At 60.0% G+C, this 25,860-nt stretch overlaps 1 protein-coding gene across 1 annotated transcript; it reads right to left on the reverse strand.

Moving 5' to 3' along the window:
- Positions 1-10,998: 10,998 nt before the first annotated feature.
- SHCBP1 (SHC binding and spindle associated 1) lies at positions 10,999-25,153 on the reverse strand. The gene is made up of 13 exons (XM_090260420.1): positions 25,027-25,153; positions 22,724-22,891; positions 22,476-22,591; positions 21,106-21,314; positions 19,844-19,936; positions 18,808-19,041; positions 18,488-18,656; positions 18,122-18,242; positions 15,668-15,799; positions 14,696-14,814; positions 13,880-13,966; positions 13,270-13,411; positions 10,999-12,041 (listed from the first exon to the last, which is right to left on the reverse strand). The coding sequence occupies exons 1-13, from the start codon at positions 25,133-25,135 to the stop codon at positions 11,734-11,736; spliced, it is 2,007 nt and encodes a 668-aa protein (XP_090116546.1). The 5' UTR covers positions 25,136-25,153; the 3' UTR covers positions 10,999-11,733.
- Positions 25,154-25,860: the final 707 nt, after the last annotated feature.

Raw genomic sequence — 25,860 nt, forward strand, 5'->3', positions numbered from 1 at the left:
GGCGCCTGCGCAGGGGCCGCTTCTGCGGGGGGCCGCTTCTGCGGGGGCCCACTTCTGCGGGGGCCCGCTTCTGCGGGGGCCCACTTCTGCGGGGGCCGCTTGCGGTACAACGGACGGACGAGAGACCCCAGGAGAAGCCTGGGAGCCGCAGGAGCTCTCCAGGGACTGCGGGGCGTCCCGGGCCCCAGGGGCGGATGGGCACCATGGTTTAGTCCTCTCCCCTCCACAGGCCAGGCGGGGGCCCCAACCAGGGGCTCTGGCCTCCCCAAAGGATCCCCTGGGTGTGTTCACAGCGACGTCACCGGGAGCCTCCTGCCCCGGGCAAAGGAGCAGGCAGGGCCCAGGGCAGCATCACTGCACGCACCTGCCCTCCCCACCGGGAGCTGCTGCGGCTCAGAGGCCTTAAGCACTGCTTGGTTCTTACCGGCCTTCCAAAACCACCCAGCTCACACGGGTTAATTTCTATTCTTCTTAAACTATTTTTAAACATTGGAGAGGAAGCAACGCTCATTTTGTAATATATTTGTAATATTACCTTGATACCAAAACCAGATGAAAGACGTCACAAAAGAAGAAAATTACAAGCCAGTATCCCTGATGAACACGGATGCAAAAATTCTCAACAAAATATTATTAAACCAGATTCAATAACACATGAAAAAGATTATGCACCATAAACAAGTGGGATTCATTCCAGGGTTGCCAGCTTGGTTCAACATCCATAGATCAATGAACGTGATATATCACATTAATAAAAGAATAAAAATAACATCGTTCTCTCAATACATGCAGGCAAAGCATTCAACAAAATCCAACATCCTTTTATGATAAAAACTCACCAGCGTGAGTAGAAGGGACAGATTTCAGCGTAATCAAGGCCACGGATGACAAGCCCACAGCCTACATCATCCTCAGTGGTGAAGAGCCGGCAGCCTTTCCTCTCAGATCAGGGACAGGACAAGGAGGCCCGTCACCGCCTCTGTTCAGCATGACCCTGGATGTCCTGGCCACAGCAATCAGACAAGAAAAAGAAATGAAAGGCGTCCGATTGGAAAGGAAGAAGTAAAACCCTTATTACTTGCAGATGACAGGATCCTATATGGGGGGAACCCTAATGACTCCGTGATAAAAACGATTAGAATGAATACATGACCAGTGAAGTTGAAGGACACAGAATCAATACACAGAAATCTGTTGCATTTCTATACACCAGTAACAAACGATTAAAGAAGAAATTAAGAAAGTGATCCCATTTACAAATGCACCAAAGGCATAAAATACGTAGGAATGGATTCAGCCAAAGAGGTAAAAGACCTGCACTTGGAAAACGATAAGACACTGAAGGAAGAAACGGAAGAAGCTATGGATAAACGGAAGGATGCGCCTAGCTCGTGGGTCGGAAGGAGTAATGTTGTTCCAATGTCCTTACCACCGAAAGCCGTCTGCAGACTCAATGCAGCCTCTACGAGCATCCCAATGGCTTTCTTCTCAGAACTAGAGCAACGACCCTAAACTTCATACGGAACCACGAAAGCCCACCCCAATGAGCCCAAGGAATCTTGAGGAAGTGGAGAGCGGCAGGCATCCCGCCCCCTGGTCTCAGAGCGCCCTGCGAAGGACAGCGACGAAGCCGGCACTGGGGGCGGGTCTAGGACTGGAGGGCGGCCTGGCGCCTGCTTCCTCCCACGGGGCCACGCTGTGGAGCGGGTCTGTGTACTGTCCAGGTCATGGCTTCAGGGCTTCCAAGGGACAGAACCAAAAGCCACCATCTCTCTGAAGGCTGGGCCCGCTCAGATCCGAGGAGGGGACACAGACCACTTCAGTCCTGTTTGTGCCGGGAGGGGAGGCGGGGGTGGCAGGCCCCCTTGCCGTCCGTCCACGGATAGATTAATGCAGGCCCGGAGCGCGCCTGCAGGAATACACAAGTCTGCCGGTAAGGACGACCCCGGGGCCGGCAAGGAGGAGGGGAGAGCACATTCTTACTCCCAACCGCGGGCGCCCAACACACCGTCGGAACGACTGGTTTGGGTCCGCAGCTGGTTGAGTCTGCAGGTGGGAAAGGCCAGCCGCAGAGTCAAAAGTTATACGCGGATTTTTGACCACGTGGGGGTCAGCGCCCCTAACCCCCAGGCCTGGCCATGTGACGCGGCCAGAATCCGGGCTCAGGCAGCAGCCGGCCCTGGCTCTGTCCCCGCCTGGAGAGGTTGGCTTTGTCACCCCCAGCATGAGACAGGGCAGCTGGGCGGCCTTTCCATCCACCGGCCTCAGACTGAGCCGCCCCTGTGGCCTGGGCGGGAACGGGGTCTGAATTGTAGGTGAGCAAACGTTTTGGTGGGGTTTCCCCCATTTCCCATCAGCGGTTATGACTCCGGGGCGGCCGTGACCTGCTTCATCTCCTCCGTCAGGAGCTGCCTCCATCTGCTGGGGCTGTTATTCCGCTCCCCCCCCCCCTCCACACTGCCCCGTCCCCGCTGAGGTCCGCACCCACCAGCCCTGTCCCCGGAAAGCAGGAGGCAAACCTGATGTGCGGGTGCCTCCCCGCATCCGAGGGCGCAGACGACCTGCCAGACAAAGACGACAATCCAGGGTCCAGAGCGCGGTATACACAAGCCCCGCCTGCCCTGGCCCATCCACAGCCCAAGCCCAGATCTGGTCACATTCCTTGTCAACCAACACCGAGTCCCTTCTGGTGGGCGCCGTCGGGTCCTGCCGCCTCCTCACGAGTTTACCACGCCTTCACCTAACGGGTGAGAAGGTGCCCGGTTCAACCGCCTCTGCGCCTCGCTCTGTGATCCGAGCACTGTATCCCGCGTCTCCCGTGCGCGCGTATTGAATCGGACGTCCTGTTCCTCCGGGCTGTGCCAAGCTTATCGGCGTAGGGCTGGTGCCCCGGTGAGAGCGGGCCTGGCACAGAAGCAGCGATTCTTACGCACGGAGAACCCCATTAGGGCTCTGGGCCACGGGACCCAGCAGGCGCGGCCCCGTCACTTTATGGCTGCCCTCTCGGTGGCCTCTGCATGCTCCGAGGTCCTTCAACGTCTCTACGTGGCTGGTGTCGTTCCAGATGCGACCTCGGATGCGCGTGCGAGGCCTGTCTCTGTGCTTTGGCAGACCCTCCCAGCAGCCGTGGGGGGCAGAGCAGGGCACCAGCCTGTGGGAGGGAGGAGACCGAGACCCGGGGAAGTGGAATCAAAGGGCCCCCGCAGACACTTGCTGCCCCAGCCCCCTGCTGCGCTCCCTGCGGAGCCCTCCTCTCATGCTCCCAAATGTAGTCTCATGAGTGTGCGCCCCAAATTCAAGCGTCAGGCTGATAGTGACCCGTTGCTGCGTGTCTGCCCGTTAGAGGGTGGCAGTCCCTCACCCGGTCATGCCCTCTTCCCCCAAAGCTGTGCCGTGAACTGAAGAACGTGTTCTGACGTAGCCAAGAAAGTGTTGAACCTTTTTAATGGTTTATTGATTCTCAAAGCTTGGGTTTCACCAGAAGATTCCGATTGCGACATTAACAACCTCATTGATATTCTTTTAACAAACCCTCTGCGGCTGGGGCGCAGCGTGGGAGAGACGAGGCTCCCCCCCGCCGGCGATTGAAGCGCCCAGTGCGTCTGCCTAGAAAACAGGTCGGTGAGGACTGGGGTCTCTGCCCAGGTCCCCCCGGGGGCCGGGACACCCAAACCTGGTCAGCAGGGCTGCCGGAGCCTGGGCCCGGGCCCCCTTGGGAGAAAGTCGGGGAAAGAAGGGAAATATTTTCCTGCACGTCGCCCCCTCTAACCCCTTATAACCAGTGCGCTCCTTGCAAAGTCAAGCTGGGCTCTTCACAGGCATCTGGGCGCCCTCGGGTGGCTTCAGTCACAGTTGAGACCTAAAATCCTGGGTGAGGCAGGCGGGCCGGCCTGTCTGCGTGGCAGCCACGCTCAGCAGCTCCATCTGAAGAGTTTGGGGTGAGCTGTGAAAGCCCCCGGGGTCACTCCAGCGTGTAGCCACGTTTGAGAGGGGCTGACATACAGGTGCGCTCAGAAAAGCGATAGGAATCAAATGTGGAAAACGCAGGAGACGTCGCACACAGAATTAGAAGCAGCGACGGAAGTCCTGCCTGGAGAGACCAGAGAAAGGAGGAAATACTTTTTCAAACGGGGATTGAGAAAGTCTAAGAAGAAAAGAAATATTCAGGACCTCGGGCTGATATACAGAAAGAGCTCAAAAACATAGATTCTTTTAAAAATTACACACGGAAACAGTATATTGGTATCTGGGAACATTAAGGGCAAAGAGCGACCTTCAGGAGCAGCAGAGTGAGAAGGCAGGTCGCCCAGACATGACCGTGAACGAGGGGCCAGGTGTCTCCCCGGCTGCGCCTCAGGGCAATGCCAGGCCTTCCAGGCATCAGAGGGGTGAGGAGCAAGGTCTGAACTCAGCACTGTGTGCCCCGCTGAACCAGCGCTTAACCACGAGGGCCACAGAGCACACGGCCAGCCGCACGGGCCTCGGGGCTCCCCACACAAAGACCCCACTTGAAACAGCTGGGTCGGCTCAGGCTCAGGCGCGGGCGGGCAGGGCTGGGGGCTCAGGGGCCGTGTGGGAAGCGCCGGGAAAGCCGCCTCGGGGAAGGGACAGACAGAATGACAGCAGGGCAGGGCCAGGGCCTCGATGCACAGGAATGGCCGCCATTGTGCCCATCGTGGACTTTTTTGTGTTGACTTGATGTTTAACATCGCGTTAAAATGTTGCTCGTCTTTGCGGAGTCCTTGGACACCCCTCTAAATTTTGCGCCCGGTGATGGTCTCACCCACCTCGCTTACCTTGCCCCAGCCCCGGCCCCGCTGCCTCCAAGCCCACCAGGATGGGATATTTGCAGAACCGCCCCAGCCCATCTGGGCCTCCTACCCAGAGACCGCTCAGGGCCTCGTGCTGCTTTGTGCGGGGAGTCAGAGACCAGGGAGCACCCAGCGGCGGGCCGGGACAGCCACCACCCGGCAGGCTGACATTCAGCTCAAGAGCTCTGTGGTTGGAGTCGCGTCCTGCAGCGAGAAGGGACTATGACAGATGGCAGAAGACATTACAGCAATTTTACTGACGAAGCACTAAGCGTATCACAGAAGAAGTTCAAAATCGATTCATCTGCTTCCCGGCAGCGGCGAGGCTAAGGGGCAGCAAGGCGTACTCTTGGTAATGCCGTTGTTCCGAAAGGAGGAAGAATTAACGAGGCTACCCTAAGTGTGTCTGTGTGGCGCTCTCTCTGCTTCTATCTCCCCGATAAGGACTGGAACCCCATTTGTATGGAAATACACCGAGGTCTGCAGTGAGACTCCAGTTCTGGGGCGAACCCTCGGGAGGTCCCCCGCACTCCTCTCTGCAGCTTCAGCTTTGTCGTTCAGGAATAAAACGCACTCTTGTTCCAAACGCTCCAACGGCGGCTTCCGTGGGCGCCGCAGTCTTTAAGGTTCCTTGATGGCAAAGAAAACCAACTCTGAGCTGCCTGGTGCCCTTCCAGTAAGGTCTTTTTCTGTGTGAATGAACCTAAGAACCAGCTGAGCTGCCGAGCCAGGTTTAACCAGGACGTGGACCACGTGGTGCGCGGGGTGGACAGGGCAGGCCCGGTCTAGGCGGCCGGCGACAGTGGACAGCCTGCTCAGGGCCCGTCAGTCCAGCAACGGGCCCCAGTGCTGTCTTGCATTCCTGCACCACTTCTCCGGGGGGTCAAGGTCAAGTGCCTGCACCGTTTCTCCTCTCCCTCCCCCTCTGTCCCCCTTCTCCACGGAGTGCAGTGCGAATGGAGCGCGTCTGCCAGGAACTTTGTGACAAAGAGCACGTGGGTCTTACACGTCTAAAAACATTCTTTTTTTTTTTTTTTTATGCCCTCTGGTTCAATTTTGCTCATTTGTTTGTGTTGTTCATTAGTTTCCTGTAATAGGTGACAGCATAACGTATTTTTCTTTCGTTACCTGGCTTATTTCGCTAAGCATAATTCTCTCTAGTTCCATCCATGTTGTTGCAAATGGTAGAAGTTCCTTCTTTCTTTCTGCTACATAGAACTCCATTGTGTAAATGTACCACAGTTTTTTGATCCACTCACCTACAGATGGGCATTTAGGTTGTTTCCAGCACTTGGCTATTGTAAATAGTGCTGCTATGAACATTGGAGTGCATAGGTTCTTTTGAATTGGTGTTTCAGGATTTTTCGGATATAATCCCAGTAATGGAATTGCTGGTTCAAATAAAAGCATTCTTAACCAGTCCTTACACTGGCCCCATAGCTTGGCTGGAGGTAGAATTCTAGGTTGGGACTCCTGACCCCCACAGCCCCGCCCTGATCTTCAGAGACCCTCAGCCAGCGTTGGCTCCCAGCTTCCGGTACCGCTGACGGAAGTGCGAAGCATGGCCCCTTCCCGCGGGTGGCGCAGGGCACAGCCTCTCACTCCCCAGGCAGTCCCGGCCCAGGAGTGAACAATCGGCTCAACCAGGACCAATCAGAACCCTTCCCTGGGACTAGTATATGGTGCTGGGGAGACCACCTGCCTAGAAAAGGGGCTTCTCAGAGGAAACGGGAGCAACTCAGAGCTGCCAGTGGCTCTTTCCCACCGCCCACAAAAGGCCTGGATGCAGTGAGGAAAAACAGGGCCAACTAGAGAGGAGAGAGACGGAGACAGAGCAAGTGGGCCCCGGGCGGCGGCACGGAGGCGGAGCAGGGGATTCTGGGTGAGGCAGGAGGACGTCTGTAACAGACTAGTGGCTGGTGTCTGCCGGTGGGAAGCGGAAACGCCAGCTGAGCTGAGGCCAGGGCCCCAGGTAACCGGCCCACGGGTGTCAGCAGCCGGGAGAGCGGAGGATGATGGGAGGCCCAAGAGAGCGGGGTCTGCAGACAGAAAAGAACGAAGAGCAGAAGGAGCTGAGCTTCACTGTCTTTCGCCTCTTTGCCTCCATTAGCAAAGCAGAGCCCCCAAGGCCGTCAGGCGTCCATTGTGAGCCGAGCTCCCTCCGCTAGAGAAGGGGGTGACCAAGGACACCGTCGGTCTCCCCAGTGGTTCCCCCGAGTGACGACGAGTCTCACTGTGTCCTGACGGTCCTGACGCCGTGTGCTCTGTCCGTGAGCGGCCCCTCCTCACGCACCCAGAGAAATTACCTTTCCCTCCACAGACTCACACACCAACGTTGAAAACCACGGACTTGGCCCGTTGCCGCAGTAACCAGCGGCGTTAACGCCTGCTGCTGAAATTTCATGAGCCGATGACCTCAAGTATTCACGCATAATTGTATCACCTAAAGAGAGGTTTTCTTTCGTATCCAACGTGACCGCGTCTCCGGTGAGATGGGTGTTTACAGCACGTGGCCGTCCGACCAACGGGGCCCCTGCCCCGCCCGCCCGCCCACCCTCTCCGCCCTGCGCATGGCGTCCAGGAGGAAATGCAGGCACAGCAGACAGGACAGGCCGCCCAGGAAGCCCCTGGCCCGACGGAGGCAGGGGTCCTTCCGGGGACCTTCAGGGGCTCCGGGCTGTCTACTTCCCAGATTGAGGGGCAATTCCTGTTCACTTCCACTTGTACGACCTCGGGCATATGCTGGTCCCTGTGATGGGCAGGTTCCTGAGCCAGAGGCATCGCCCAGCACATCGGCACGGAGGGGCTCACACACGGTCAGAACCCTTGGTTTTGCAGGTGCTGGGTGGGGAGGGGTGGGAACTGGATGTTTCTGGAGGTGGGAGTGGCCAGGGCAGGTGGCTCAGTCATGGGCTTCCTGCTGATATTCTAGAGTCGCTTCCACAGACGGGCTTCCTTCTGGGCAGGCTGTGCAGGCCCACACCCGACAGCGACCCAGCCCTCCAACACGGAGCACTGCTGTGACCACCGCCACACAGGGCACCAGGTGCCACTCGGGGTCTCAGCAAACTTGTGAAAGAGCCCCCCCGTCATCCAGCACTCGGTTCTCACACTCAGGACCAGGAGCAAGAGCCTCATTCAGTAACTGAAGTTTCATGATGGTGTCTTCACTCGCATCTGCCAAGAGCTTCCCAGGGAAGGCAGAGGCATGAAATGAGAATGTCCTCATCCCCATAATTCTGACCCGTGGCCAGGGTGACACTGTGTCGCAGGGGCTGCCCCTCCTCCTGTGCTGTGGGATGGGGGGGTGGACAATGGTGGTGACAGCCCTCCATTGGCAGAAACACAGGGATGGATGAATGAATGAGTGAGTGAGTGAATGAATGAGCAATGAATGAATGAGTGAATGAATGAGCAATGAATGAATGAGCGAATGGAATGAATGAATGAGTGAATGAAAAAATGTGGAATGAATGAATGAGTGAATGAATGGATGAGTGGATGAATGGATGCATGAATGAGCAATGAATGAGTGAATAGTAAGTGAAGGAAGAAGTGAGTGAATGAGCAATGAATGAATGAATGAATGAATGAGGGAACGAATGAGTGGCCTAAGAAAGGAGGGAAGGACTGAGGGACAGTTAGAGCCCAGACAACCCTGCAGGAACCGGGCAGGCTTTGTGGGGCACTTCCTGGGTCCAGGGCGGAGCCAGCTGCAGCCAGCCTGCCCTCTGCCCCTGCCCCGCCGCAGCGCGCTCTGGGGCCACACGCACCGCAGCACCTCTGCCCCCCGAAGCTGCGGAGCCCCGACTCAGCTGGGCGCCCTGCTTCAGTGCCAGGAGGGGAAATGAGAAGAGAAACAAGACCCAACATGATTTCCACTGCTGGAACAAGACAGGTGCGCCGGGGGTCTGTGCACCCAGAAGGGAAGTTGCGGGTCACGGCTCAGGGACAGAGCCGTTTGTTGGGCACCTGCCGGGGGCCTCACTGGGCCTGCACCTGTGGCGTGAGGCCCTCAGCCCACTGAGGGCTCTGCCCAGGCGCCCCCTCCCCCACTGTGGCACAGACCCCCCCACCATGCCCCAAAACTGCAGTGGCTCCGTCCCTGCGCTGCCCAGAGGAGGCCCCCCTGACTCCGGCCTCCAGCACCCTCTTCCTCCTCCTCTGGTGGCCCCCGCCCCTGCCCACCACAGCACGGCACGTCCACAGACCTGTCATATGTGCTCCGGCCAAGACCAGACGGTCAGCCAGTCTGGACATGCGAGTTTCACACCAATTAACATAAGAATTACCGCTGTGGACCCTGCTTTTCAAATTAAGGGACAACGTCTATGTGATATGGAAAGACGGGCTCTTGGCTTAACAAAATGGTGATTTAAAAGAACCGGAAATTGGCTTTGGAGGAAACCCCTGGGACCAAGACCGTCTGTTAGCCCCTCCCAGCCCCTGCAGCCTGAAGGGCCCCAGGGGACCTCAGCTCTGACCTGGTGTCTGCGCGGTGTTGACCAGCCATTTCCTCCAGCACCGAAGAGGACGCCTCAGAAGCAATTGTCAGATGCGAACCCCCAGTCAAAGCGATGCTCTGATGACCGAGCATCTCGCCAGCGGCAACCGACTGAAATGCGCTTTAGAAGCAATGACGGGGGGCTAAGCAGATTTCTGGGGCTGGAAAGCGTAACATCGCTTAGAAAGTGTGAAACCGCCCGCCCCTTCGCCGCCTCGGAAGCGCTGAAGGAAAGCTCAGTGCGGGGCGCTGCAGAAACGCACCGAGCCGCCGCGGCGGGCCTGGCGCCGGGACCTTCCGCCTCTGAGGCTCTGGGAGGACACGGGCGCGTCCCGGCGGCCCTGACTCGCCCGAGCACCACCTGGGGCCTTGGCCGCCCCGAGTCAGACCCCCTGACCCTGTGAGAACATTCTGGCTGCCATGGGTGATGCCTCCCCTGAAAATAATGCAAAGATTCTCATTAGCTCTTAATTGCTTGCTAAATTGGTCTGATTTTTATTCAAAACGGATTTTAACAAGCTCCGCACCAAGATGCTTTCCAACATTTTAGGAGAATGCGCGCCCTCCGCCCACCTGGCCCAAAAGCAGAGCCCAACGCCGGAGACCTTTTTTGCCAACCAGTCTTGACCTCACTCCCCTTTATTTAAATGTTCCAGAAATGTCCTTATGATCCAATACCAACTGTTCTAGCAAAGCTTCAGACAGAAACAAGCGAGTTACTTGGAAACGTGACCTGGTCAGCAACTGGATACCGCTGACAAGGGAGTCCCCCACTTCCTTTGCAAATGGTTCCGACCCAGAGGAAACCGAGAGGGGGCCATTCTAGAGTCTCAAAGAAAACAGTCCAGTCAGGGAACAAGACTTTGCCACCAGCCATATATCCACGGTCACGCCAGGGCAGAGAGCAGGGCAGGTCACGGGGAGGTAACCCCCACAGGAGACGGTCCTTCCTCACGTCTGTGTTGGCTCCGCACCCCTCGGCCTCCGGCCCCGCTCCCTGCACCCTGTCCCCCTCGGGGCTCTGCGCTCCACCTCCGAGGCACAAGCGATGCCAAGTCCCTCAGCGAGATCCCGGGCTTGTTCACCAGCACGATCACGTGAATAGAAAAGCCGGCAGAAGCCTGATTTGAGCTTAGAAAGGAAATCTGAAAACACGCAAGCCGTGAAAAGGCGCGGAGCAGGCGCGGACGTCACGCACCTGCTTCTCGTCACCGGCGCGGCTCTGCAGCAGGCCACAGGACAGCATGCAGGGTCTCAGTTCCGGGAGGACGTGGACATGCCAATGGAAAGCCAATTCAGTGTTTTTAAGTTGGAGAAATGGTTTTTAAGTCAGTATTTGGCTAAGTTGGTGCAGAATTAAGGAGCATTACTTTTGCAACAGGATTTTAAAATTAAAAAAAAAAAAGCCTCTCAATGGTCAAAAAGTCTAATGTGAATTCTTTCACATTTAGTAGCATCTAAAAAGAATTATATTCAAATTAAAAACGAACAACCACACTAAGGAGAAAATTTAATATCATCTGAAACACCAAAAAGTCATCAAACCATTGTTTATACTTCAAAGGATACGCTGGCCCATAATGCATTTGGAAAAACACAACAAGATTCTATTTATTAGCTTATCAGCATAATTTTAATCTGTAAGCATATTAATGTCACATATAATCTCTTTTAATATAAATATTTTTAAAAGGTGGGATCTACACGTGACGTCAAGAGCACAGAGCTGACAGTCTGCATAGGCTGTCATTGGTAAGGGGTCTGATCAGAACACTGTTACGGTCAAGGAGCACCTGCTGTTTGCCTGTCACACTCAGGGACACGGCCCACGGACACACTGGCCCCGAATAACACGCTTCACTCCTGCGCAAGCCTGCTTCACCGTCTCCTCCGTGTTCATGGTGACACCGCTCAACACAGAAACACGGCCCTGCAGACCCTCAGGCCGAACTTGCGAGGCAGGGAACAGCCCGGTCAGAACAGCTGCCGAGACAAGCATGGCACCAGGGACGCCAGGCCCGCCGTCGCTGGAAGCAGAAGACGCCGCCGGCTGCATGTCTGTGCCCCGTCCTGCGCTCTGGACGTTCTCTGCCTCTCTGAAGCGCTGGAGCAAAGTGCAGCCACCCTGGGAAGTTACTACTAGGCTCAATATCAGAGAACCGTGCAAGCCTTTCTAGATACGAAATCCCCAAGTGTTTCCTATTTCCATGATCTCCCACCTTTCTATAAAGATGGAATGACCCATGTGCACCTGCAGGCAGAAATTCGCACTTCGCTCAAATGCAACCGAGTGGATCACGTACGGAGCCTGGACAGGAAGCGGCGACAATGGTGGTGGTGGCGGGTAGCGGTGGCGGCAGCGATCTCGGGCAGACAGCGTGCGCAGGAGCCTGCGTGCGGCTCTCTGCTGACGTCAGGTCAGAAGAGAAACGTGCCAAAGCTGCCCTTCCCATTCCACCTGAACTGGTTCCCCACGATGTGCACGAACATCTCCTGCGACATCAGGTTGTCGTCGGCCTGCGTGATCCCCAGCTCACTCAGCCTCCGCCTCTCCATCTGGCCTTTCTGGGTGCAGGCGGCCACCAGCTCGCTGACGATCTCACAGTTGCCTGCGGCCTGCTCCGGGGGCCCTGCCCTTCCGGCCCCACACCCTGTCAGCTCCTCCAGGTCCACTCTGGCCGCTGAGTCGGCCTCTCCGCTCGTCTGGGTTTTCAGGGCTTTGTTTTCTGGAGAAACACACAACGTTAAATACACAAAAGGACCCAATAAAACCCGCATTTCCACAGCTGACTAGAGCTTCCCAGTGTTTCCTGCTCGGGAACCCTGCTGTCCCCTCACTGGGAGTGACGAGCGGCGTCGGTGTCACGAAGAAACGCGCTCTGACCCCTGCAGCAAGGCCCCCGCCCTCGGGCAGGACCACCGACTGAGCTGCGTGCGGCCCTCTTATCCTGGAGGCTGTGCCCACCAGGCTGCCCACACGGCGCCCTCTGCTCAGCACTGTGTCAGCAGCTGAGTGGCTCCCAGGATGCTGGCCCCCACGGCCACCTTCTAACAGCGAGACAGCAAAGGGGTAAGCAGGTGTGACCGAGGGGGACGCACCGTGGCCCTCAGCAGAGAACCCGGGGCCGGTGTGACTTCCACACATGGGCCTGCACGGGCAGCTCCCTCCGGCCGGATGGAGAGGAAGCATGGGGACCGCAGCGGGACAGTGCCAAGGTTGGCCTCTGGCGCCGACAGGGTCCCCGCCAGCAGCCAGCAAGTACATGGGGACATCAGTCCTGCCCCTCAAGGACACGGATTCTGCCCACGGCTTGAATGAGCCCAGAAGACCCTCTGCTAGAGCCTTCAGGGGAGTGCCCTGCCTGGGGACAGCTCCACGTCACCTGGTGAGACCTCGAGCCCCCCGCATGGGAAAACAGAGCCGGCAGACCTGGCTGGAGCAGACCCTGGTAAGGGGCCTCCCCACATGAAAGCTCGGCCCTTCTTTACGGCTGAGACCCCACAGCCATCTGGGTCACGGCCTGAAAGTGATGAACTTCCCACTGGGGCAGCTCAGCTTTGCCGCCGAGGACAGTCCGCAGGAGGCCTGCGTGTGGCCGATAAGGAGCAGCGGCAAACCCCACGGCCCCCTCCAGGAGACCCAGCCCCCCGCAGCCTCTGCCTTTCACACACCATGCAGGGGCCCCGTGACTCTGGCCGGGCACCCTCCTCTGCACGGTCACAGAAAGCCCAGCGCGGTGTGGAGGGGACCGCGGGGCCCGGAGGCCGCACAGCGAGGTCCTGAGTCGTCGGAAGTCCCTGTCACCCCAAGTTCCCATCGTGCTCCCCTCTGCCAAGCAGCCCGCCTCCACGCCCAGCCAGAGGCCGGCCTCTCATGGAGGGAGGAGGCTCGGGCCCCGGACCCGAGCTCAGAGCTGACACAGCCCCAAGGCCCCCCGGCCCGGCGCGGCACACCTTCAGCGCCGTCGGGGGCGCCCTCCTGCAGGTCGGAGAGGATCGTGGGCTTCACCAGGACGACACCGTAGCCCTCATTGTTGTGGACGACGTTGTTCACCAGGGAGATTTTGGGGAGGTCGTAATGCTCGTCTAAGAAGTCCTGTGGCGTTGGAAACAGACGTGTTACCGACGGCGAGTCACAGGGCTGGCTGTACACCCGAAACCTGCATCATGTCATAAGCCAGTGCCACCCCAGTACGTAACAAAACTGAAAAAGGAAAAAAGAAAACTGATGCTTGAAACAGCCGTCACGTGCAGCCACCACGGCCTGCCTTGAAGTCGCAGTTCTCCAGACGACACTAAACACTCGGCCGGAAGCTGTGCTTGTGCCATGGGGCCGCGGCCCGAGCGCCGGGGGACGGGCGCCCTGTCACTCCTGCGCGTCCGCCCGCAGCACAGCGCTCCCGCAGGACGCCTGTGACCACCAGGCGCGCCCATCATCAACATCCACGTCCTGCTCCTGCTTCTCCAAACCAGAAAGCGCCAGAACCCGACCCGGGAGTTCAGCAGACACAGCCAGCCCGGGAGGAGCCGTCCGAGCCCCTGGGGTGGGGGACGGGGCGCCCACCTTGATGAGGATGCCCTCCTTGCAGTGGTGGATGCCGCTGTCGCTGAGGGCGCAGGTGCTCCCGGGGTAGATCTCCACGCCTGCTCCCTGCGGGGCGCAAGGCGGGGCCGTGAGGGCTGGTTCCCAGCGACGGGGCCCCACCTCAGGCTTCCATGCAGCGCAAACGCAGAGTGCACACAGAACGCGTTTTACAGAACACGGCCTCCGTTTCTCTAACGGACACTCCGTTTGCTCCTCTTGCAGCAAGCTGTCGTCTGTCACCTCCAGAAACCCGTGTGCACGGGTGACGCGCACACAGCGCTGGCGGGAGTCTCAGCGCTCCGTTCTCTGACCCCGCCCACCCGTCAGTCAGCGAGCACCATGTGACTGTATCAGATAATGCCAGGAGGCTGACAGACGTGAACACACACACATCACAACAGTCCTCAGAAATCAGAAACAGAGCTTCCTCAACGGGATACACGGCGCCTACGGGGAAGCCACAGCGGACCCCCGGTCAGAGGACAGTGTGCTGCACCCCCCGTGCACCCGCCCTCCCCGCCCTCACTCAACGAGGAGCCGCAGCGGCACGCCGACCGGAAGGAAGAAGCAGGACTGTCATCACGGAGAAAGCACGCGGTTACTGTCTCCATCCCTAACCTGCTTTGCCAACGGTAAACTGGGGTCTCACACGCTGAGTCTGGCTGACTCCGTCCCGAATGTTGGGACGTCTCTGAGAGGCAGCGCTGGAGGGCGCATTCCCACCTTCGCCCCATATCTTGTGGCACAGGTACAGCCTCAGCCCGATGACCCCCTGAAAGGCCGGAGACGACCCACCTTGGCCCCATACAAGTCCGAGGTCTTCATCAGGAACTCGGCGGAGGTGCGCACAGTGACGCCCGTGGTCTCGCACTGCAGCACGCAGTTCTCCACGGTGGTCCTGCCCCGGTGGATGACTGCGAGGAAGACACGGAGTCAGGCGCTCACGCGGGCAGTGGCCCAGGGCCGGCGCTGGGTGGTCTGCATGGTCCCAACAGCTACCACTCACACGTGGTTACTAAAATTACAAATTCAGCCCCGGCTGGTGTGGCTCAGTGGATTGAGCACCGGCCTGTGAACCAAAGGCTCCTGGCTGGACTCCCAGTCGGGGCACAGGCCTGGGTTGCGGGCCAGGTCCCCAGCTGGGGGGCACGTGAGAGGCAACCACACATTGATGTTCCTCTCCTTTTCTCCCTCCCTTCCCTTTTCTCTAAAAATAAATAAGATCTTTAAAAAAGAATAAAATGACGAATTCAGAACATATGAAGCAATGACTACTTTCAGCTTGTGTCTCAGATCTAAAAGCAGCACGCTTGAAAAAGAACCACCTGACCTCAGAAAAGAAAAGTCACGTTAAAGAGCACTTTTCATTACACAAAAACAGGGTATCCGACATCCCTCTCCTGGGTGCGCGTGCAGGGGCCAGAGAAAAGGAGGCGCAGCCCCAGGAAGGGGACGTGGGTCCCGGGGAGGCGGCTGGTTTGGGTCTAGGGCTAAAACCGACCCAAGAGCACAGACAACGACCTCGGAATGTTCTAGAAGAAAAAAACGATCTCACAGAAAGCAGTTGCTTTACAAACCAACTTCCAAAACAGGCTGAACTACCTTTCCCTTGGGCATCAGCTTCCCAGTCGTCACACTGTGCACACCAGTGTTTAGTCAGCCTCCCACGCACCCCAGAGCGGTCTTTCACTAACTTGTCTCTTCCAGGGGAGTCACGTGTCCTCCAAAGCCAGGAACCGACCACGCGCGAAGTCTGCGGCTACTCACCCAAGATCCCCTCGACGGCGTCATGCTGAATAAACTTTATGTTGGAGATTCTGACGTCCGCGCCCGTACAGTCCACGAAGGTGTCCCCCTTGCCCCTCTTCTCGATCACGATGTCATCGGGGAGGCCGTACCCTGGGAGAGAGGGCCGGGCCGCCTCAGACAGGCGCGGGAGACGCCTAAACCCAAACCGCCACGGTGTCCCCGTCAGGGAACTCGCAACAACGCCCGAGACCCACCGAGCCAGCTGCGCTGAGATAAAACCTGACTCTCGCCCCACGTGGCGTGTTCAATTTGAACCAGAGCACACAACTTTTAATAGTAAGCCTCGGTTTGCTCGATTTCAGGGATACCACCCAAAAACCCACCTCGGACCAGCTCAGCACCAAGTCCACTTACAAACCTGCTGTTAAAAAGCCATCATCGTCATCGTCCAAGGTGCTCACAGCTGGGCCCCGGCGCTTTAAAGCATTTCCCACTTAGAAGTTTTTTTCCCCAACTCTAAGATTCTACTATTTTAATATAAATTAGGGTTCAGAAAGCCAGAGCATTTTTCAAGTTTATCTAATTTTCATATTCTCTTACACAGACTGACTTAATATTTGACCAACTGACTTGAAACACTTTTAGCTACTGGAAAAACAGGTCTGCCTTGTTAGCCGGTGAAAAACACCGGATCCCCACAAATATCTTAATCAAACGAGTAATGTGGCCGGGCCTCTGCATGCGCTCGCGGAGCTCGGGGCGTCAGAAGCCTGAGGCCCAGCCTGACTCTCCTCCCCAACAGGACCCTGCAGACGAAGCCGCACGAAGGGCCCCGCGGCATGAAGACCACCTCGCCCTACCGGAGGGAAAGCAGCGACCACACTAACCGCCCAGCACACACACCCCCCGCCCTACCCCCGCCCGCTGCAGGGCACAGGCCGGCCTTCGGGGTGACAGGAAAGGCCGGGCGCCCCCCGCGGAGCGCCGCCCATGGCGACTTTGGGGGCTGCGTCGTGAGCGATTTCTTTCTCACTCATGCGTCTGCCTCTAAGTGGCGCATTTTCCACAATAGCCATTGTCTTTTATTCTCAGAAAAATTAAAAGTGATTTTTGAAGTGCCATATTGAGGAAAAAACTGAGATTCTGGGACACATAAGTCACGCCTTCTTAGCAGTGTCAACTACAGAACTGTCACCCCAGTGAACGGAAGCTCTAAGCAAGGAGGAGCCCGAGCCTAGGCGCTGCAACCCCGCACCCAGGACACCGGCTCCTGGTCCCCAGGGTCCCCTGCAGGCCGGCCGGCAGGTCAGCTCCACCCCGCTCCCTTCTCACGCCAGGGCCACCACCGCCAGCCCAGACTCTCAGAGATGCCCTGTGAGCAAATGCGCCGCTGTCACGGGCACTGGTGACCCTTGGCCATCACGTTATCATGTCCTCGCCGACCTAGGAAGAACTCCTGTTCGCCATATGGCTGGAATGTCAGTGCTATTTCCCCCACACCAAACAACAAAGTGTTTCTATGGCAGTGGCCGGTCCTGCAGATCTGTTCTTTATACACACACCTCTGCGACATATGAAACTCCGGAGACGAGAGAATAAAAAACACGCACATAAACAAACAAGGGGGGCAGTGGCGTGCGAGGGAACAGCAGGAAGTGAATGCGGCCTCATTCGCATGGAGGAGTTTTGACAAAATAAAGGACGCAGCTGACGCAGCTCGGAGCCGCTGCACGGGGCCCAGCACGTGTGACAATTTTTGGCATTACAGCTTGATTGCCAACTTGAAGCTCTTCCGGTAAATAGTGGAGCAGGTGCGTCTAAACCGGACACATTATGGAAATAAACGGACGGAGGGAAAGACGGCCAAGGAACCTGGGTTTAGGAATCATTCTAAACGCACAAGAAGGCTGTAACCTCTAAAAAGTTATTTCTAATAGAATCCTTCAACATTAATGTTCTCAAAAGTACACTCTGGTTAAGATCCAAAGGGGAGAATTTGTGACATTCAGCAAGCTCTTAAAAAATTAAGGCTTTTGGTTCAATTTCACAAAAATAACTTAAATTTTTAAAAAAGGCACTGATATAGTCACAACATTTACAAAATAAGAATAACCATTAAGTAAGAGTATTTTTAGAATATATTGCTGGGGGTATCTTTTTATTCTAGAAACGAGGTCTCCTTTCCTTAAACCACGCACGATCAGGTCGCACGCTCCTGACGGCCCCGCCCCGCCCCGCCCCCCACAGCCCGCGCAGGGTCGCGCAGGGCCGCACAGCGCCGCAGGGAGGCGCCCACGCTGCTCGCCCCACAGTGTCCGCGCCAGCGCCCGATGCCGCCAGTGTGCGCGACCTGTGCGCGGCCGGACGGGCCACAGCCGTCCTTACCCCGGGAGCACCGACGAGACCGGCGGTCCGGTCTCCGAAGCCCACCCTGCGGGGCCGCGGCAGGGCGCCGTGGTCTGCGACACTCACCTTCCAGCTCCAAGGAGTCCGCGAGGGCGAAGGCGCCGTGCACCACGTAGTGGCCGGGACAGACGATCACGGTGTCGCCCGCGTAGCAGGCGCCGAGGGCCGACAGCGGGTCCCTGTGGAACTAGAGGACGGCAACGCCACGCTGCCCCCGGGCCACCTCCAGGCGCCCCACGCCTCCGAGGAGCACCGCGCTGCCGCCCTGCGCCCAAGGCCACCTGCGAGGGGCCGGTGTGACCCCAGGCAGGGCCGTCGCTCCTGCGCCACAGAGAGCCGGCTCCGGGAGGCCCTGCTACGCGCCGCGGAATTCAGGGCGCCCGCCCCGGACGACAGAGGAGGGAGCCGCGCGAGCAGGCGCGCCCCTCTCACCTGGACTTCCGTGTCTTCCTGACCCGGCTGCGGGCCGAGCCTGTCCCTGAGCAGCGACTGCAGCAGCCCCGTCGTCATCGGGGAGGCGACCACGTGGGTGACCTTGTGGCCGTCTGGGCGGGCGCCCTTGGCCTGGATGTTAGAATTCTTCTGGTACCCGAACACGTACCTTGAAGAAAGCAAACAGGGCCGCGCGCGCTCAGTGCCCCGCGGCTCAGCAGGACGCCGCGGGCGGGCAGGTACGTTCGCAGGAGGGCGGGCGGGCGGGCGGTGGGCGCGCGGGGCGGGCGGGCAGGTGTGTGCGCGGGGTGGGCGCGCACCTCAGCAGCGGGCTCTCGATGAGCTTCAGCTTCTGCTTCAGCTGCTCCATCTCCGAGTACAGCTGCAGCCCCTCCACCATGGACACGCTCTCCCGCTCCGTGTCCGAGTCGCAGGCCGACAGGCTGCTTCTCAGGTTCAGGAAGCTTCTGTAGATGTCCTCGCACTGCGATAGCAGGCTGCGGTAGTCGGCCACCAGCCCCGAAGGCACGCAGTCCTCGAGGATATCGTAGTGCCTGAAAGTTGAACGGCGGCCTGAACCCTGTGCCCGCGGACACGGTCCCCTACACCCGGTGGGGGGGCGGGGGTGCCCGCAGCGGCCTAGGTGTGCGGGGCACTCTGAGCTGTGGGGAGTTACCGCACCACTTCAGGGAGCTCCCCAACTTTTCTCCTTTTGAGAAGTTGCTTCCTTTCCTTAGATCCAAGCATTTGTGCTATAGAAACACTGAAAGTTCATGTCACCATTATTCAAGAAGAAATTTTCTTCTCCGCCTGAATGGTGGGGAATGGGGGGGTCCTTGTATATGGAGGGGCTTTCCTACCAAGTATGATAACACAGAAGAAGGTGTTTAGGGACTTCGGCCATGCAGGCTCACTACCACGAGCTGTCCCATACTCTGTCCCCACGTCAGCTACACTGTGGGGACAGGGACCTGACGCTTCATCCCAGGCAAGTCCACTGGGGGTGCTCTCCTGTGCAAACTTTAAAGTAAACTGTGCAAGGACGTCCTATGTAATTCATTTAAGTCACTGTTTTTCCAATAATTGCCTTTGAGTTTAACAAAGATTTTTTAACACATGAGCTCAAGTTTAACTCAGGTTTACAAGCCCCTGAGCTGGTGACTCAGGCGTCACCAAACTTGGTGAGCTCCCTGCTTCCAGACCCAGACTGCAAACGCCACTGGCCGGTCTCTGTCGAGGACCGTGCGCGCCGGCGGCCTGTCCCTGCTGGGCGCCTGGAGCGCACACACCGCTCCGGCCAAGGCGGACCACAGGGGCTGTTTCTGCCGCGTGGGCAAGGCCACGAGCGACACTCACAGTCTCAGGCGCGGCTCCACGCATCTGACAAAATAGTCATACTCATCCTCCTCTTCTTCATCCCAACTCCTCCAGATGTGCTGGTAGAAAAACCTGGAACAGAAATTAGTGCCATTCAGTCCTCCCTGGCTCGAGGCGTGAGGGTGTGGCGGGCGGGCGCGAGGGGAGAACCAAAACAGTGCATTCGCTGCGGCGGGACCGGGCTTTGCCGCCCGCGTGGCCGCGCGTCACAGAGGCCCTGTTCTGAACTGGCTCTGGGCGCTGTCCACAGGACTTCCCTCCTCTCGGCGCTGGTCACTGACTTCCCGTGAGGGGGCAGGAGGGCCATTTGCTGGGGGGGCGGCCACTTCCTCAGGAAACAACCGCAGAAGAGCCAGACGGGGCCTGGTGACCTTCACTGCACTGACTGCCGCCCTCAGTGTCCCCTGCTCCCTGGCCGGGGACCCAATGGGAGCCTCACGCTCAGTCGGGACCCAGGGATGAGTGACCGAATGGACCCTCCTGACTCGGCCTCCCCGGGCACTGGCCAGAGGCGGAGCCCTACAAACGCAGGGCAAGTTCAGCAGGCTCGTCCCCGAAGGGTGACATCACAACTCCCCGACACGGAGGGTGACGTCACTAATCCCAGACACGCGGCTTTGCACCAGCTTCCACGCAGAGCTCCGCTCCCTGGTCCCCAGTCCCCTCCAACACTTCAACTAACGCAGTTTTTAAGTGAGACACAAGGGACTGGTTTTGGTTCTGGACAGAAGCCGGTTCTGGAGAAGTCATGGCGCGGCCTAAGGCTGACCAGGTCAGGGCAAACGTTCTTGCCTACGGTGGGAAGCTGTCCGTGGAACTGTCTTACGGAAGGTTTACCTGGAAGGAATTTAAAAGCGTGCGTGGGAGCCCGCAGTGCCGGGACAGCAGGCCGAGGAAGGGCCTCCTCTCCGGCCAGGGGCGCCGGGCCCACGGCTTGCCTCTCCTCGTCCACTCGAGGGTGCTGCCCGCAGGCTGGGCACCCGGACCGGATTCAGAACCCCCATCTCTTGCTGACACACGGGGACACCGTGGGAAGGCTACACAGGAATTCTCTGTACTTTTCTCAACTTCCTGTATGTCCGAAATTACCTCAAAACAAGAACTTTAAGCATCTCTTCACACTGCTTTACTTTAGAAAAGGTTCACCTGTCTTTGAGGATTTTAAAACCGCAGCGACCGAGGCGACGGTCTGCGTGCCAAGGGCCACACCCGAGCGCAGCGCAGCCCGAGTCGCCGCCTACCTGACGTGCTCGATGGCCAGAGCCGTCTGGTCGAGGGCCCCCGAGTCGTCGAACGCCACCCACAGCTCCGGCAGCGGCAGCCGCCACGCCTTCAGGCCCAGCAGCTCCCGCACGCACTCCGGGGTGAAGGCGCTCACCGGGGACTCGCAGAGCAGCGGCTCCGCCAGCCGCACCACGGCCTTCAGGGCGGCGAAGTCCACGTCCGTGACCTCGGGGGAAGGGCGGGCTTAGCACACGGAAGGAGAGGGGGCACCCCAGCGGCACTCCCCGCAGCCTGCCGCACTAAACCTGAGACGGGAGAGGGAGCCTCCTCCCCAGCCCCGAGGGCGAACAAGGCGGGCCTACATTCGAGGGAACAAGTAAACTGACAAGATGGTGACAAGCATGTGACAGAGAATCGCCGGCAGGGCGGGAGGTCAGGGGCCACTGCTGGGAGCTGCAAGGGGAAGGCGGGGACGGGAGCGGCCGTCGGAAGAGCGAGGACGGGCAATGGGCCCACAGGCAGGGCACGAGGCGGGGGACCAGGACGTGAGCGCACGGGCAGGGGCCCGGGCTGGACAAGCTCTCCAGCGGGCGGGAGCCGGGAGCCGGGGCCGGGGGCTTCGGGCCGAGGAGTGGCACTTCTCCCTTAGAGCAGTGACCGCGGCTGCTTCCGGGGAGCTGGCTGGGGCAGGGGGCACGGCGGGTCGGGGCGGGGGGGCCCTCCCCACCTAACCTGCAGGCCAGAGCTGCGGCCACAGCAGCACAACCCAGAACCGGGGAGTCACAAGGAAGTGGCGGCCCGCTGCCTGCCTGCGGTCGCTGCAGGCGGGACGGCCCCACCCACGGGCCTGCGCCGTGACCAACGACACGCCCGGCCCGACAGCTCGGGGTAACGGGGCTTCTCCGTGGCCCAGCCAGCGAACGCTGAGCGCCCGCAGCTACCGTCGAGCGCGGGCTCCACGTGAGAGGCCCGGCCCGGCGAAAACGGAGGCTGCTCTCCTCTCCGTGCCTCTGTGCCGCGGTAGCAAGAGCCTCAGCCCGGGCCGCGGTCTGTGAGGCAGAGGCCAGGCGAGTTTTTAAGATGCCTGTTTGGCTTGAGCTCTTAAATAGGCTGCCACTAAGGTAAAAAAATTAACTGGAACTCCACTGACCTGATGACTAGGGCGCACCCTCCCCACTCCAGGCCCCAGCGTCAAAGGACATGGGAACGAAAGCCACCCCGACTCCCCGGCAGCCCCTCCTCGGGTGTCTTTAAATGTGCGGAACACTTCACACTCCCTGGCAATTCCATGTGAAAAAGCCGCTATTTCCAATCAGCTCACGAACTTTAAAGAAAGGAAAGCGCTCTCGGCGCGGGGCCGATGACGGCGCCACGGGATTGACCTTACCTCCACCAGCACCTTGAGCATGTCGGTGTGCCAGACCGCCTGCCATCCGGACGGCTCAAGGACCTTCTCCAGGAACTCGGCCGTGAACTCCCGCACCTCGGAGGCCTTGCAGTCGGCTGCGGACAAATCCAGCTCAGTGGGGGCCGCGGGGAGCCCCTCTGCTCCCCCTTGCCCGGAACCAACAGCGGCGGCCCGGGGGGCGAGGAAGGACCGCGCCCTTGCAGGCGAGAGGGGAGAGCGGCGCTCACCTAAAATGTAATCCTGGTAGGCCGCGAACCGCTCGTAGAACAGCAGGTGGCCGGTCTGGAACAGTTCCGGGAAGGGCGTCTTCCCTCGCAGCACGAAGCTGGGCAGCCGGGACCCTGGCTGCCCGTCGCTGCTGCAGCCGCTGCACGAATCCCCGTCTTGGAACAAACCTGAAACCGCCACCAGAGTCAGCCAGCCGCCCAGCGGGACGCTCGGGCCTCGCTCAGAAACCCCGAGGACACACAGACACGGGCTTGGAATGACACCCCCGCTCCCCACCGCCGCCGCCAGAAGCGGGCAGCTCACTCAACGCCAGCGTCCCGCGCACCGTAAGAACGCGGGTGCGTGAGCGGAGTGGTTCCGAGGATTCCCCGGGCGCAGAGCGGGGCTGCCCGGGGCTCAGGGGCCGGCTCCCTGCCCTGGACAGCGATGATCCTCACGGCCGCCAGCCACGGGCCACGGGCCAGCCTTGGTCCCTTCTGCCCAAAGCAACTCTAGAGCGGCCTCGGGTCAGCCGCGGGCTTCCTGTGCTCGCTCTCAAACGAGCCACAGTGCCCGTTATTTTCTACAACGCGTCTGCCAACGGCGCCCCCGCACATGGCGGGGGCGAGGGCCCAATGCGCATCGGGCCTGCTTTGCCAGCCACCAGGCCCCTCCTCGCTCACTCTGTGGCTTCGTCGGAGGAGAGTGGGGAACGCTGGTCACCCCCGCTGGGCTGTGGGCAGCGAGCCCGAGGCAGGACCCGGCCAGCTGGTTCCGGGGGCTCTGAGACGGTTCCAGAGACGGCCCCCCCCCCTCCACACCGTTCTGCTCCCCCACTTCCATCAGCCTCTCGGTCCCTGTTGAGGCCACGGGACCGACCCGCTCCCACCGATGGCCAAAGCGCACGGGCTCAGAGGACACCCACAAGGACCAGCTGTGACAACCGAGTGCGGGAGGGGATGTAGACACGGGACGCCCGTGCACTCCTGGTGGGCACGGCAGGCGGGGCAGCCCTGTGGGGAGCAGTGCGGAGCTTCCTCAGGAACTCAAGTCCAGCCCTGGCTGGGGCGGCTCAGTGGACTGAGCACCGGCCTGGGAACCAAAGGGTCGCCGGTTCGATTCCCAGTCAGGTCACATGGCTGGGTTGTGGGCCAGGCCCCCGGTTGGGGATCAGCGAGACGCAGCCACACATGGATGTTCCTCTCGCTCTCTTTCTCCCCCCCTTCCCCTCTCTCTAAAGATAAATAAATAAAATCTTTAAAAAAAGAGAAAAGAAACTCACAAAATACAGCTGCCACAGGAGCCAGCAATCCCACTCCTGGGTTCTGTCCCCATAAGAACTGAAAGCGGCATCTCACAGAGACACGTGCGCACCCGCTACAGGGACGTTAGCACCGCAGCCAACCGCGGAGGCCGCCAGTGTCCGGAGGCAGACAGGCGGACACACGACCCGTGGTCCGTCCACACAACGGGAAGGCAGTTCTGCAATCGGCTTCGGCGCGGGTGACCCTCGAGGACACCGTGCCGACTGACACAGCCGGTCACAGAAGGAAACCACGGGGACTTCCCGGCATGAGGGACTTGGTCAAACGCACGCAGGCGGAAGGGGCGATGCTGGTGGCCCGTCAGGGGCGACGATCAGACGCCCCGCGAGGCTGCTCTCCGTAAGCCGCCGGTGCGCCCGCAGGGCGGTCAGGCTTAGACTGAAGAGCTCCGGGGGTGGACCCCCGGGCACACGTACGCGCGGCTACGGCGGCAAGTCTTGCGTGGTGCGTGTCAACACAGCGAGGGAGGAACACCCGTCTCCAGCGCAGCTCTTTGCAGCCGCTCCGAAGGGCCCCTCCCCCCACGGGGTGTCAGCCCTCGGGGGACCGCGGGGCCAAGGGACTGCGCCCGTAGTCGCCTACGCGTCCCCCCGCCCCGGCTCTGTCCGCTGCGCAGCGCCGCGGAGAGCGCCACGGAAAGCGGGCGAGTCCCAACGCCGGGAGAAGAGACGCGGGAGCCGCCCGGGCAGGACTCAGGGCTGAGCAGAGACCGGGCTGTCTGCTGCCCCCGGACTCCGGGCGTGTCGCCTGCCCTCGCTGCTCGGGGAGCTCCGGCAGAGGACGGGGCTGGGCGGTCACGCAGACACGCGCGCCCGCAGCCCGGGGAGCCCACGCACACACGCAGCGCGGGGAGGCTGGCCTGGCCCACCCGCCCGATCCTCGGAGACCAAGCCGGGGCGCGCCCGCCGCCGCCATCGGCCGACCGGAAGGCGCCCTCGGCGGGCCGCGGACACGGCCTGCCGCCCCAGCGGCTCCTCGGGCCGGCGGCGGGCGCTCACCTTTCTCCAGGGGCGCCGGCTCCTCCTCGGCCGCCCAGGCCGTGCGCTCGGGCTGCGGCTCCATCGCCTCGGACCCCAGCCCGACAGCCGCCAACCACCCGTCAGCCATTTCAAATTTCCGCGGGCACCGCCCAGGCCGGTAACGTGATGACGTAGGCGCTCCTGATTGGACAGGGGGCCGCGGCGCACGGACCAATCGAGGGAACGAGGGAAGGCTTGCGTGGCGCCCACGCGCTCGAGCCCCACCCTCTCCGGCCCGCGTCCACGCCGGTGACAGCGCCCGGGCGCCACCTGCTGGACAGGCGGACCGTTGCCGTCCAGGTTTACGGGAACGAACTTGGACGAAGTGGAACTGGGTCAGTGGGGGTGATTTCCGAAAAGCTGACGAGCCGCGCCTGGCAGCGGGGTGGCGGGGAGGGCCCAGCACACAGCACGCAGGCTTCTCCTGCCGCCCCCGCGCCTCCCGCCACCTTCCGCGGCGATGCCCGTGCGCCGGCCCGGGGGCGCCGAGCCTCTGACCGCCCACGCGCAGGCGCACACGGCGTTTTCAGAAGTGTCCCTTTCAGGTCACCAAGGGGCGTTTTGCCCGCACTCATCGATCAAAGGCGCGGTGGCCTCCAGCAATGGCGGACGTCTGCTGAGTGCTGTGCGCCCGGCACCCCGCGCGCTTGGCCTGCGCGCTCTCCGCCTGCGACCGCCGCCCTGGGAGGCCGGGAACGCCGCCAGCCCGCTCCGCAGACGAGGAGGGAGTCGTCGGCAGGGCGAGAAGGAGACAAGGAGCAAACAGAAACGGAGGGAAGGGACGCCCCGTCGGACCCAGCACAGCGGGAGTGA

The sequence above is a fragment of the Furipterus horrens genome, unplaced genomic scaffold (assembly GCF_987537825.1).
Source record: "Furipterus horrens unplaced genomic scaffold, mFurHor1.1.pri manual_scaffold_13, whole genome shotgun sequence".
NCBI lineage: Eukaryota > Metazoa > Chordata > Mammalia > Chiroptera > Furipteridae > Furipterus > Furipterus horrens.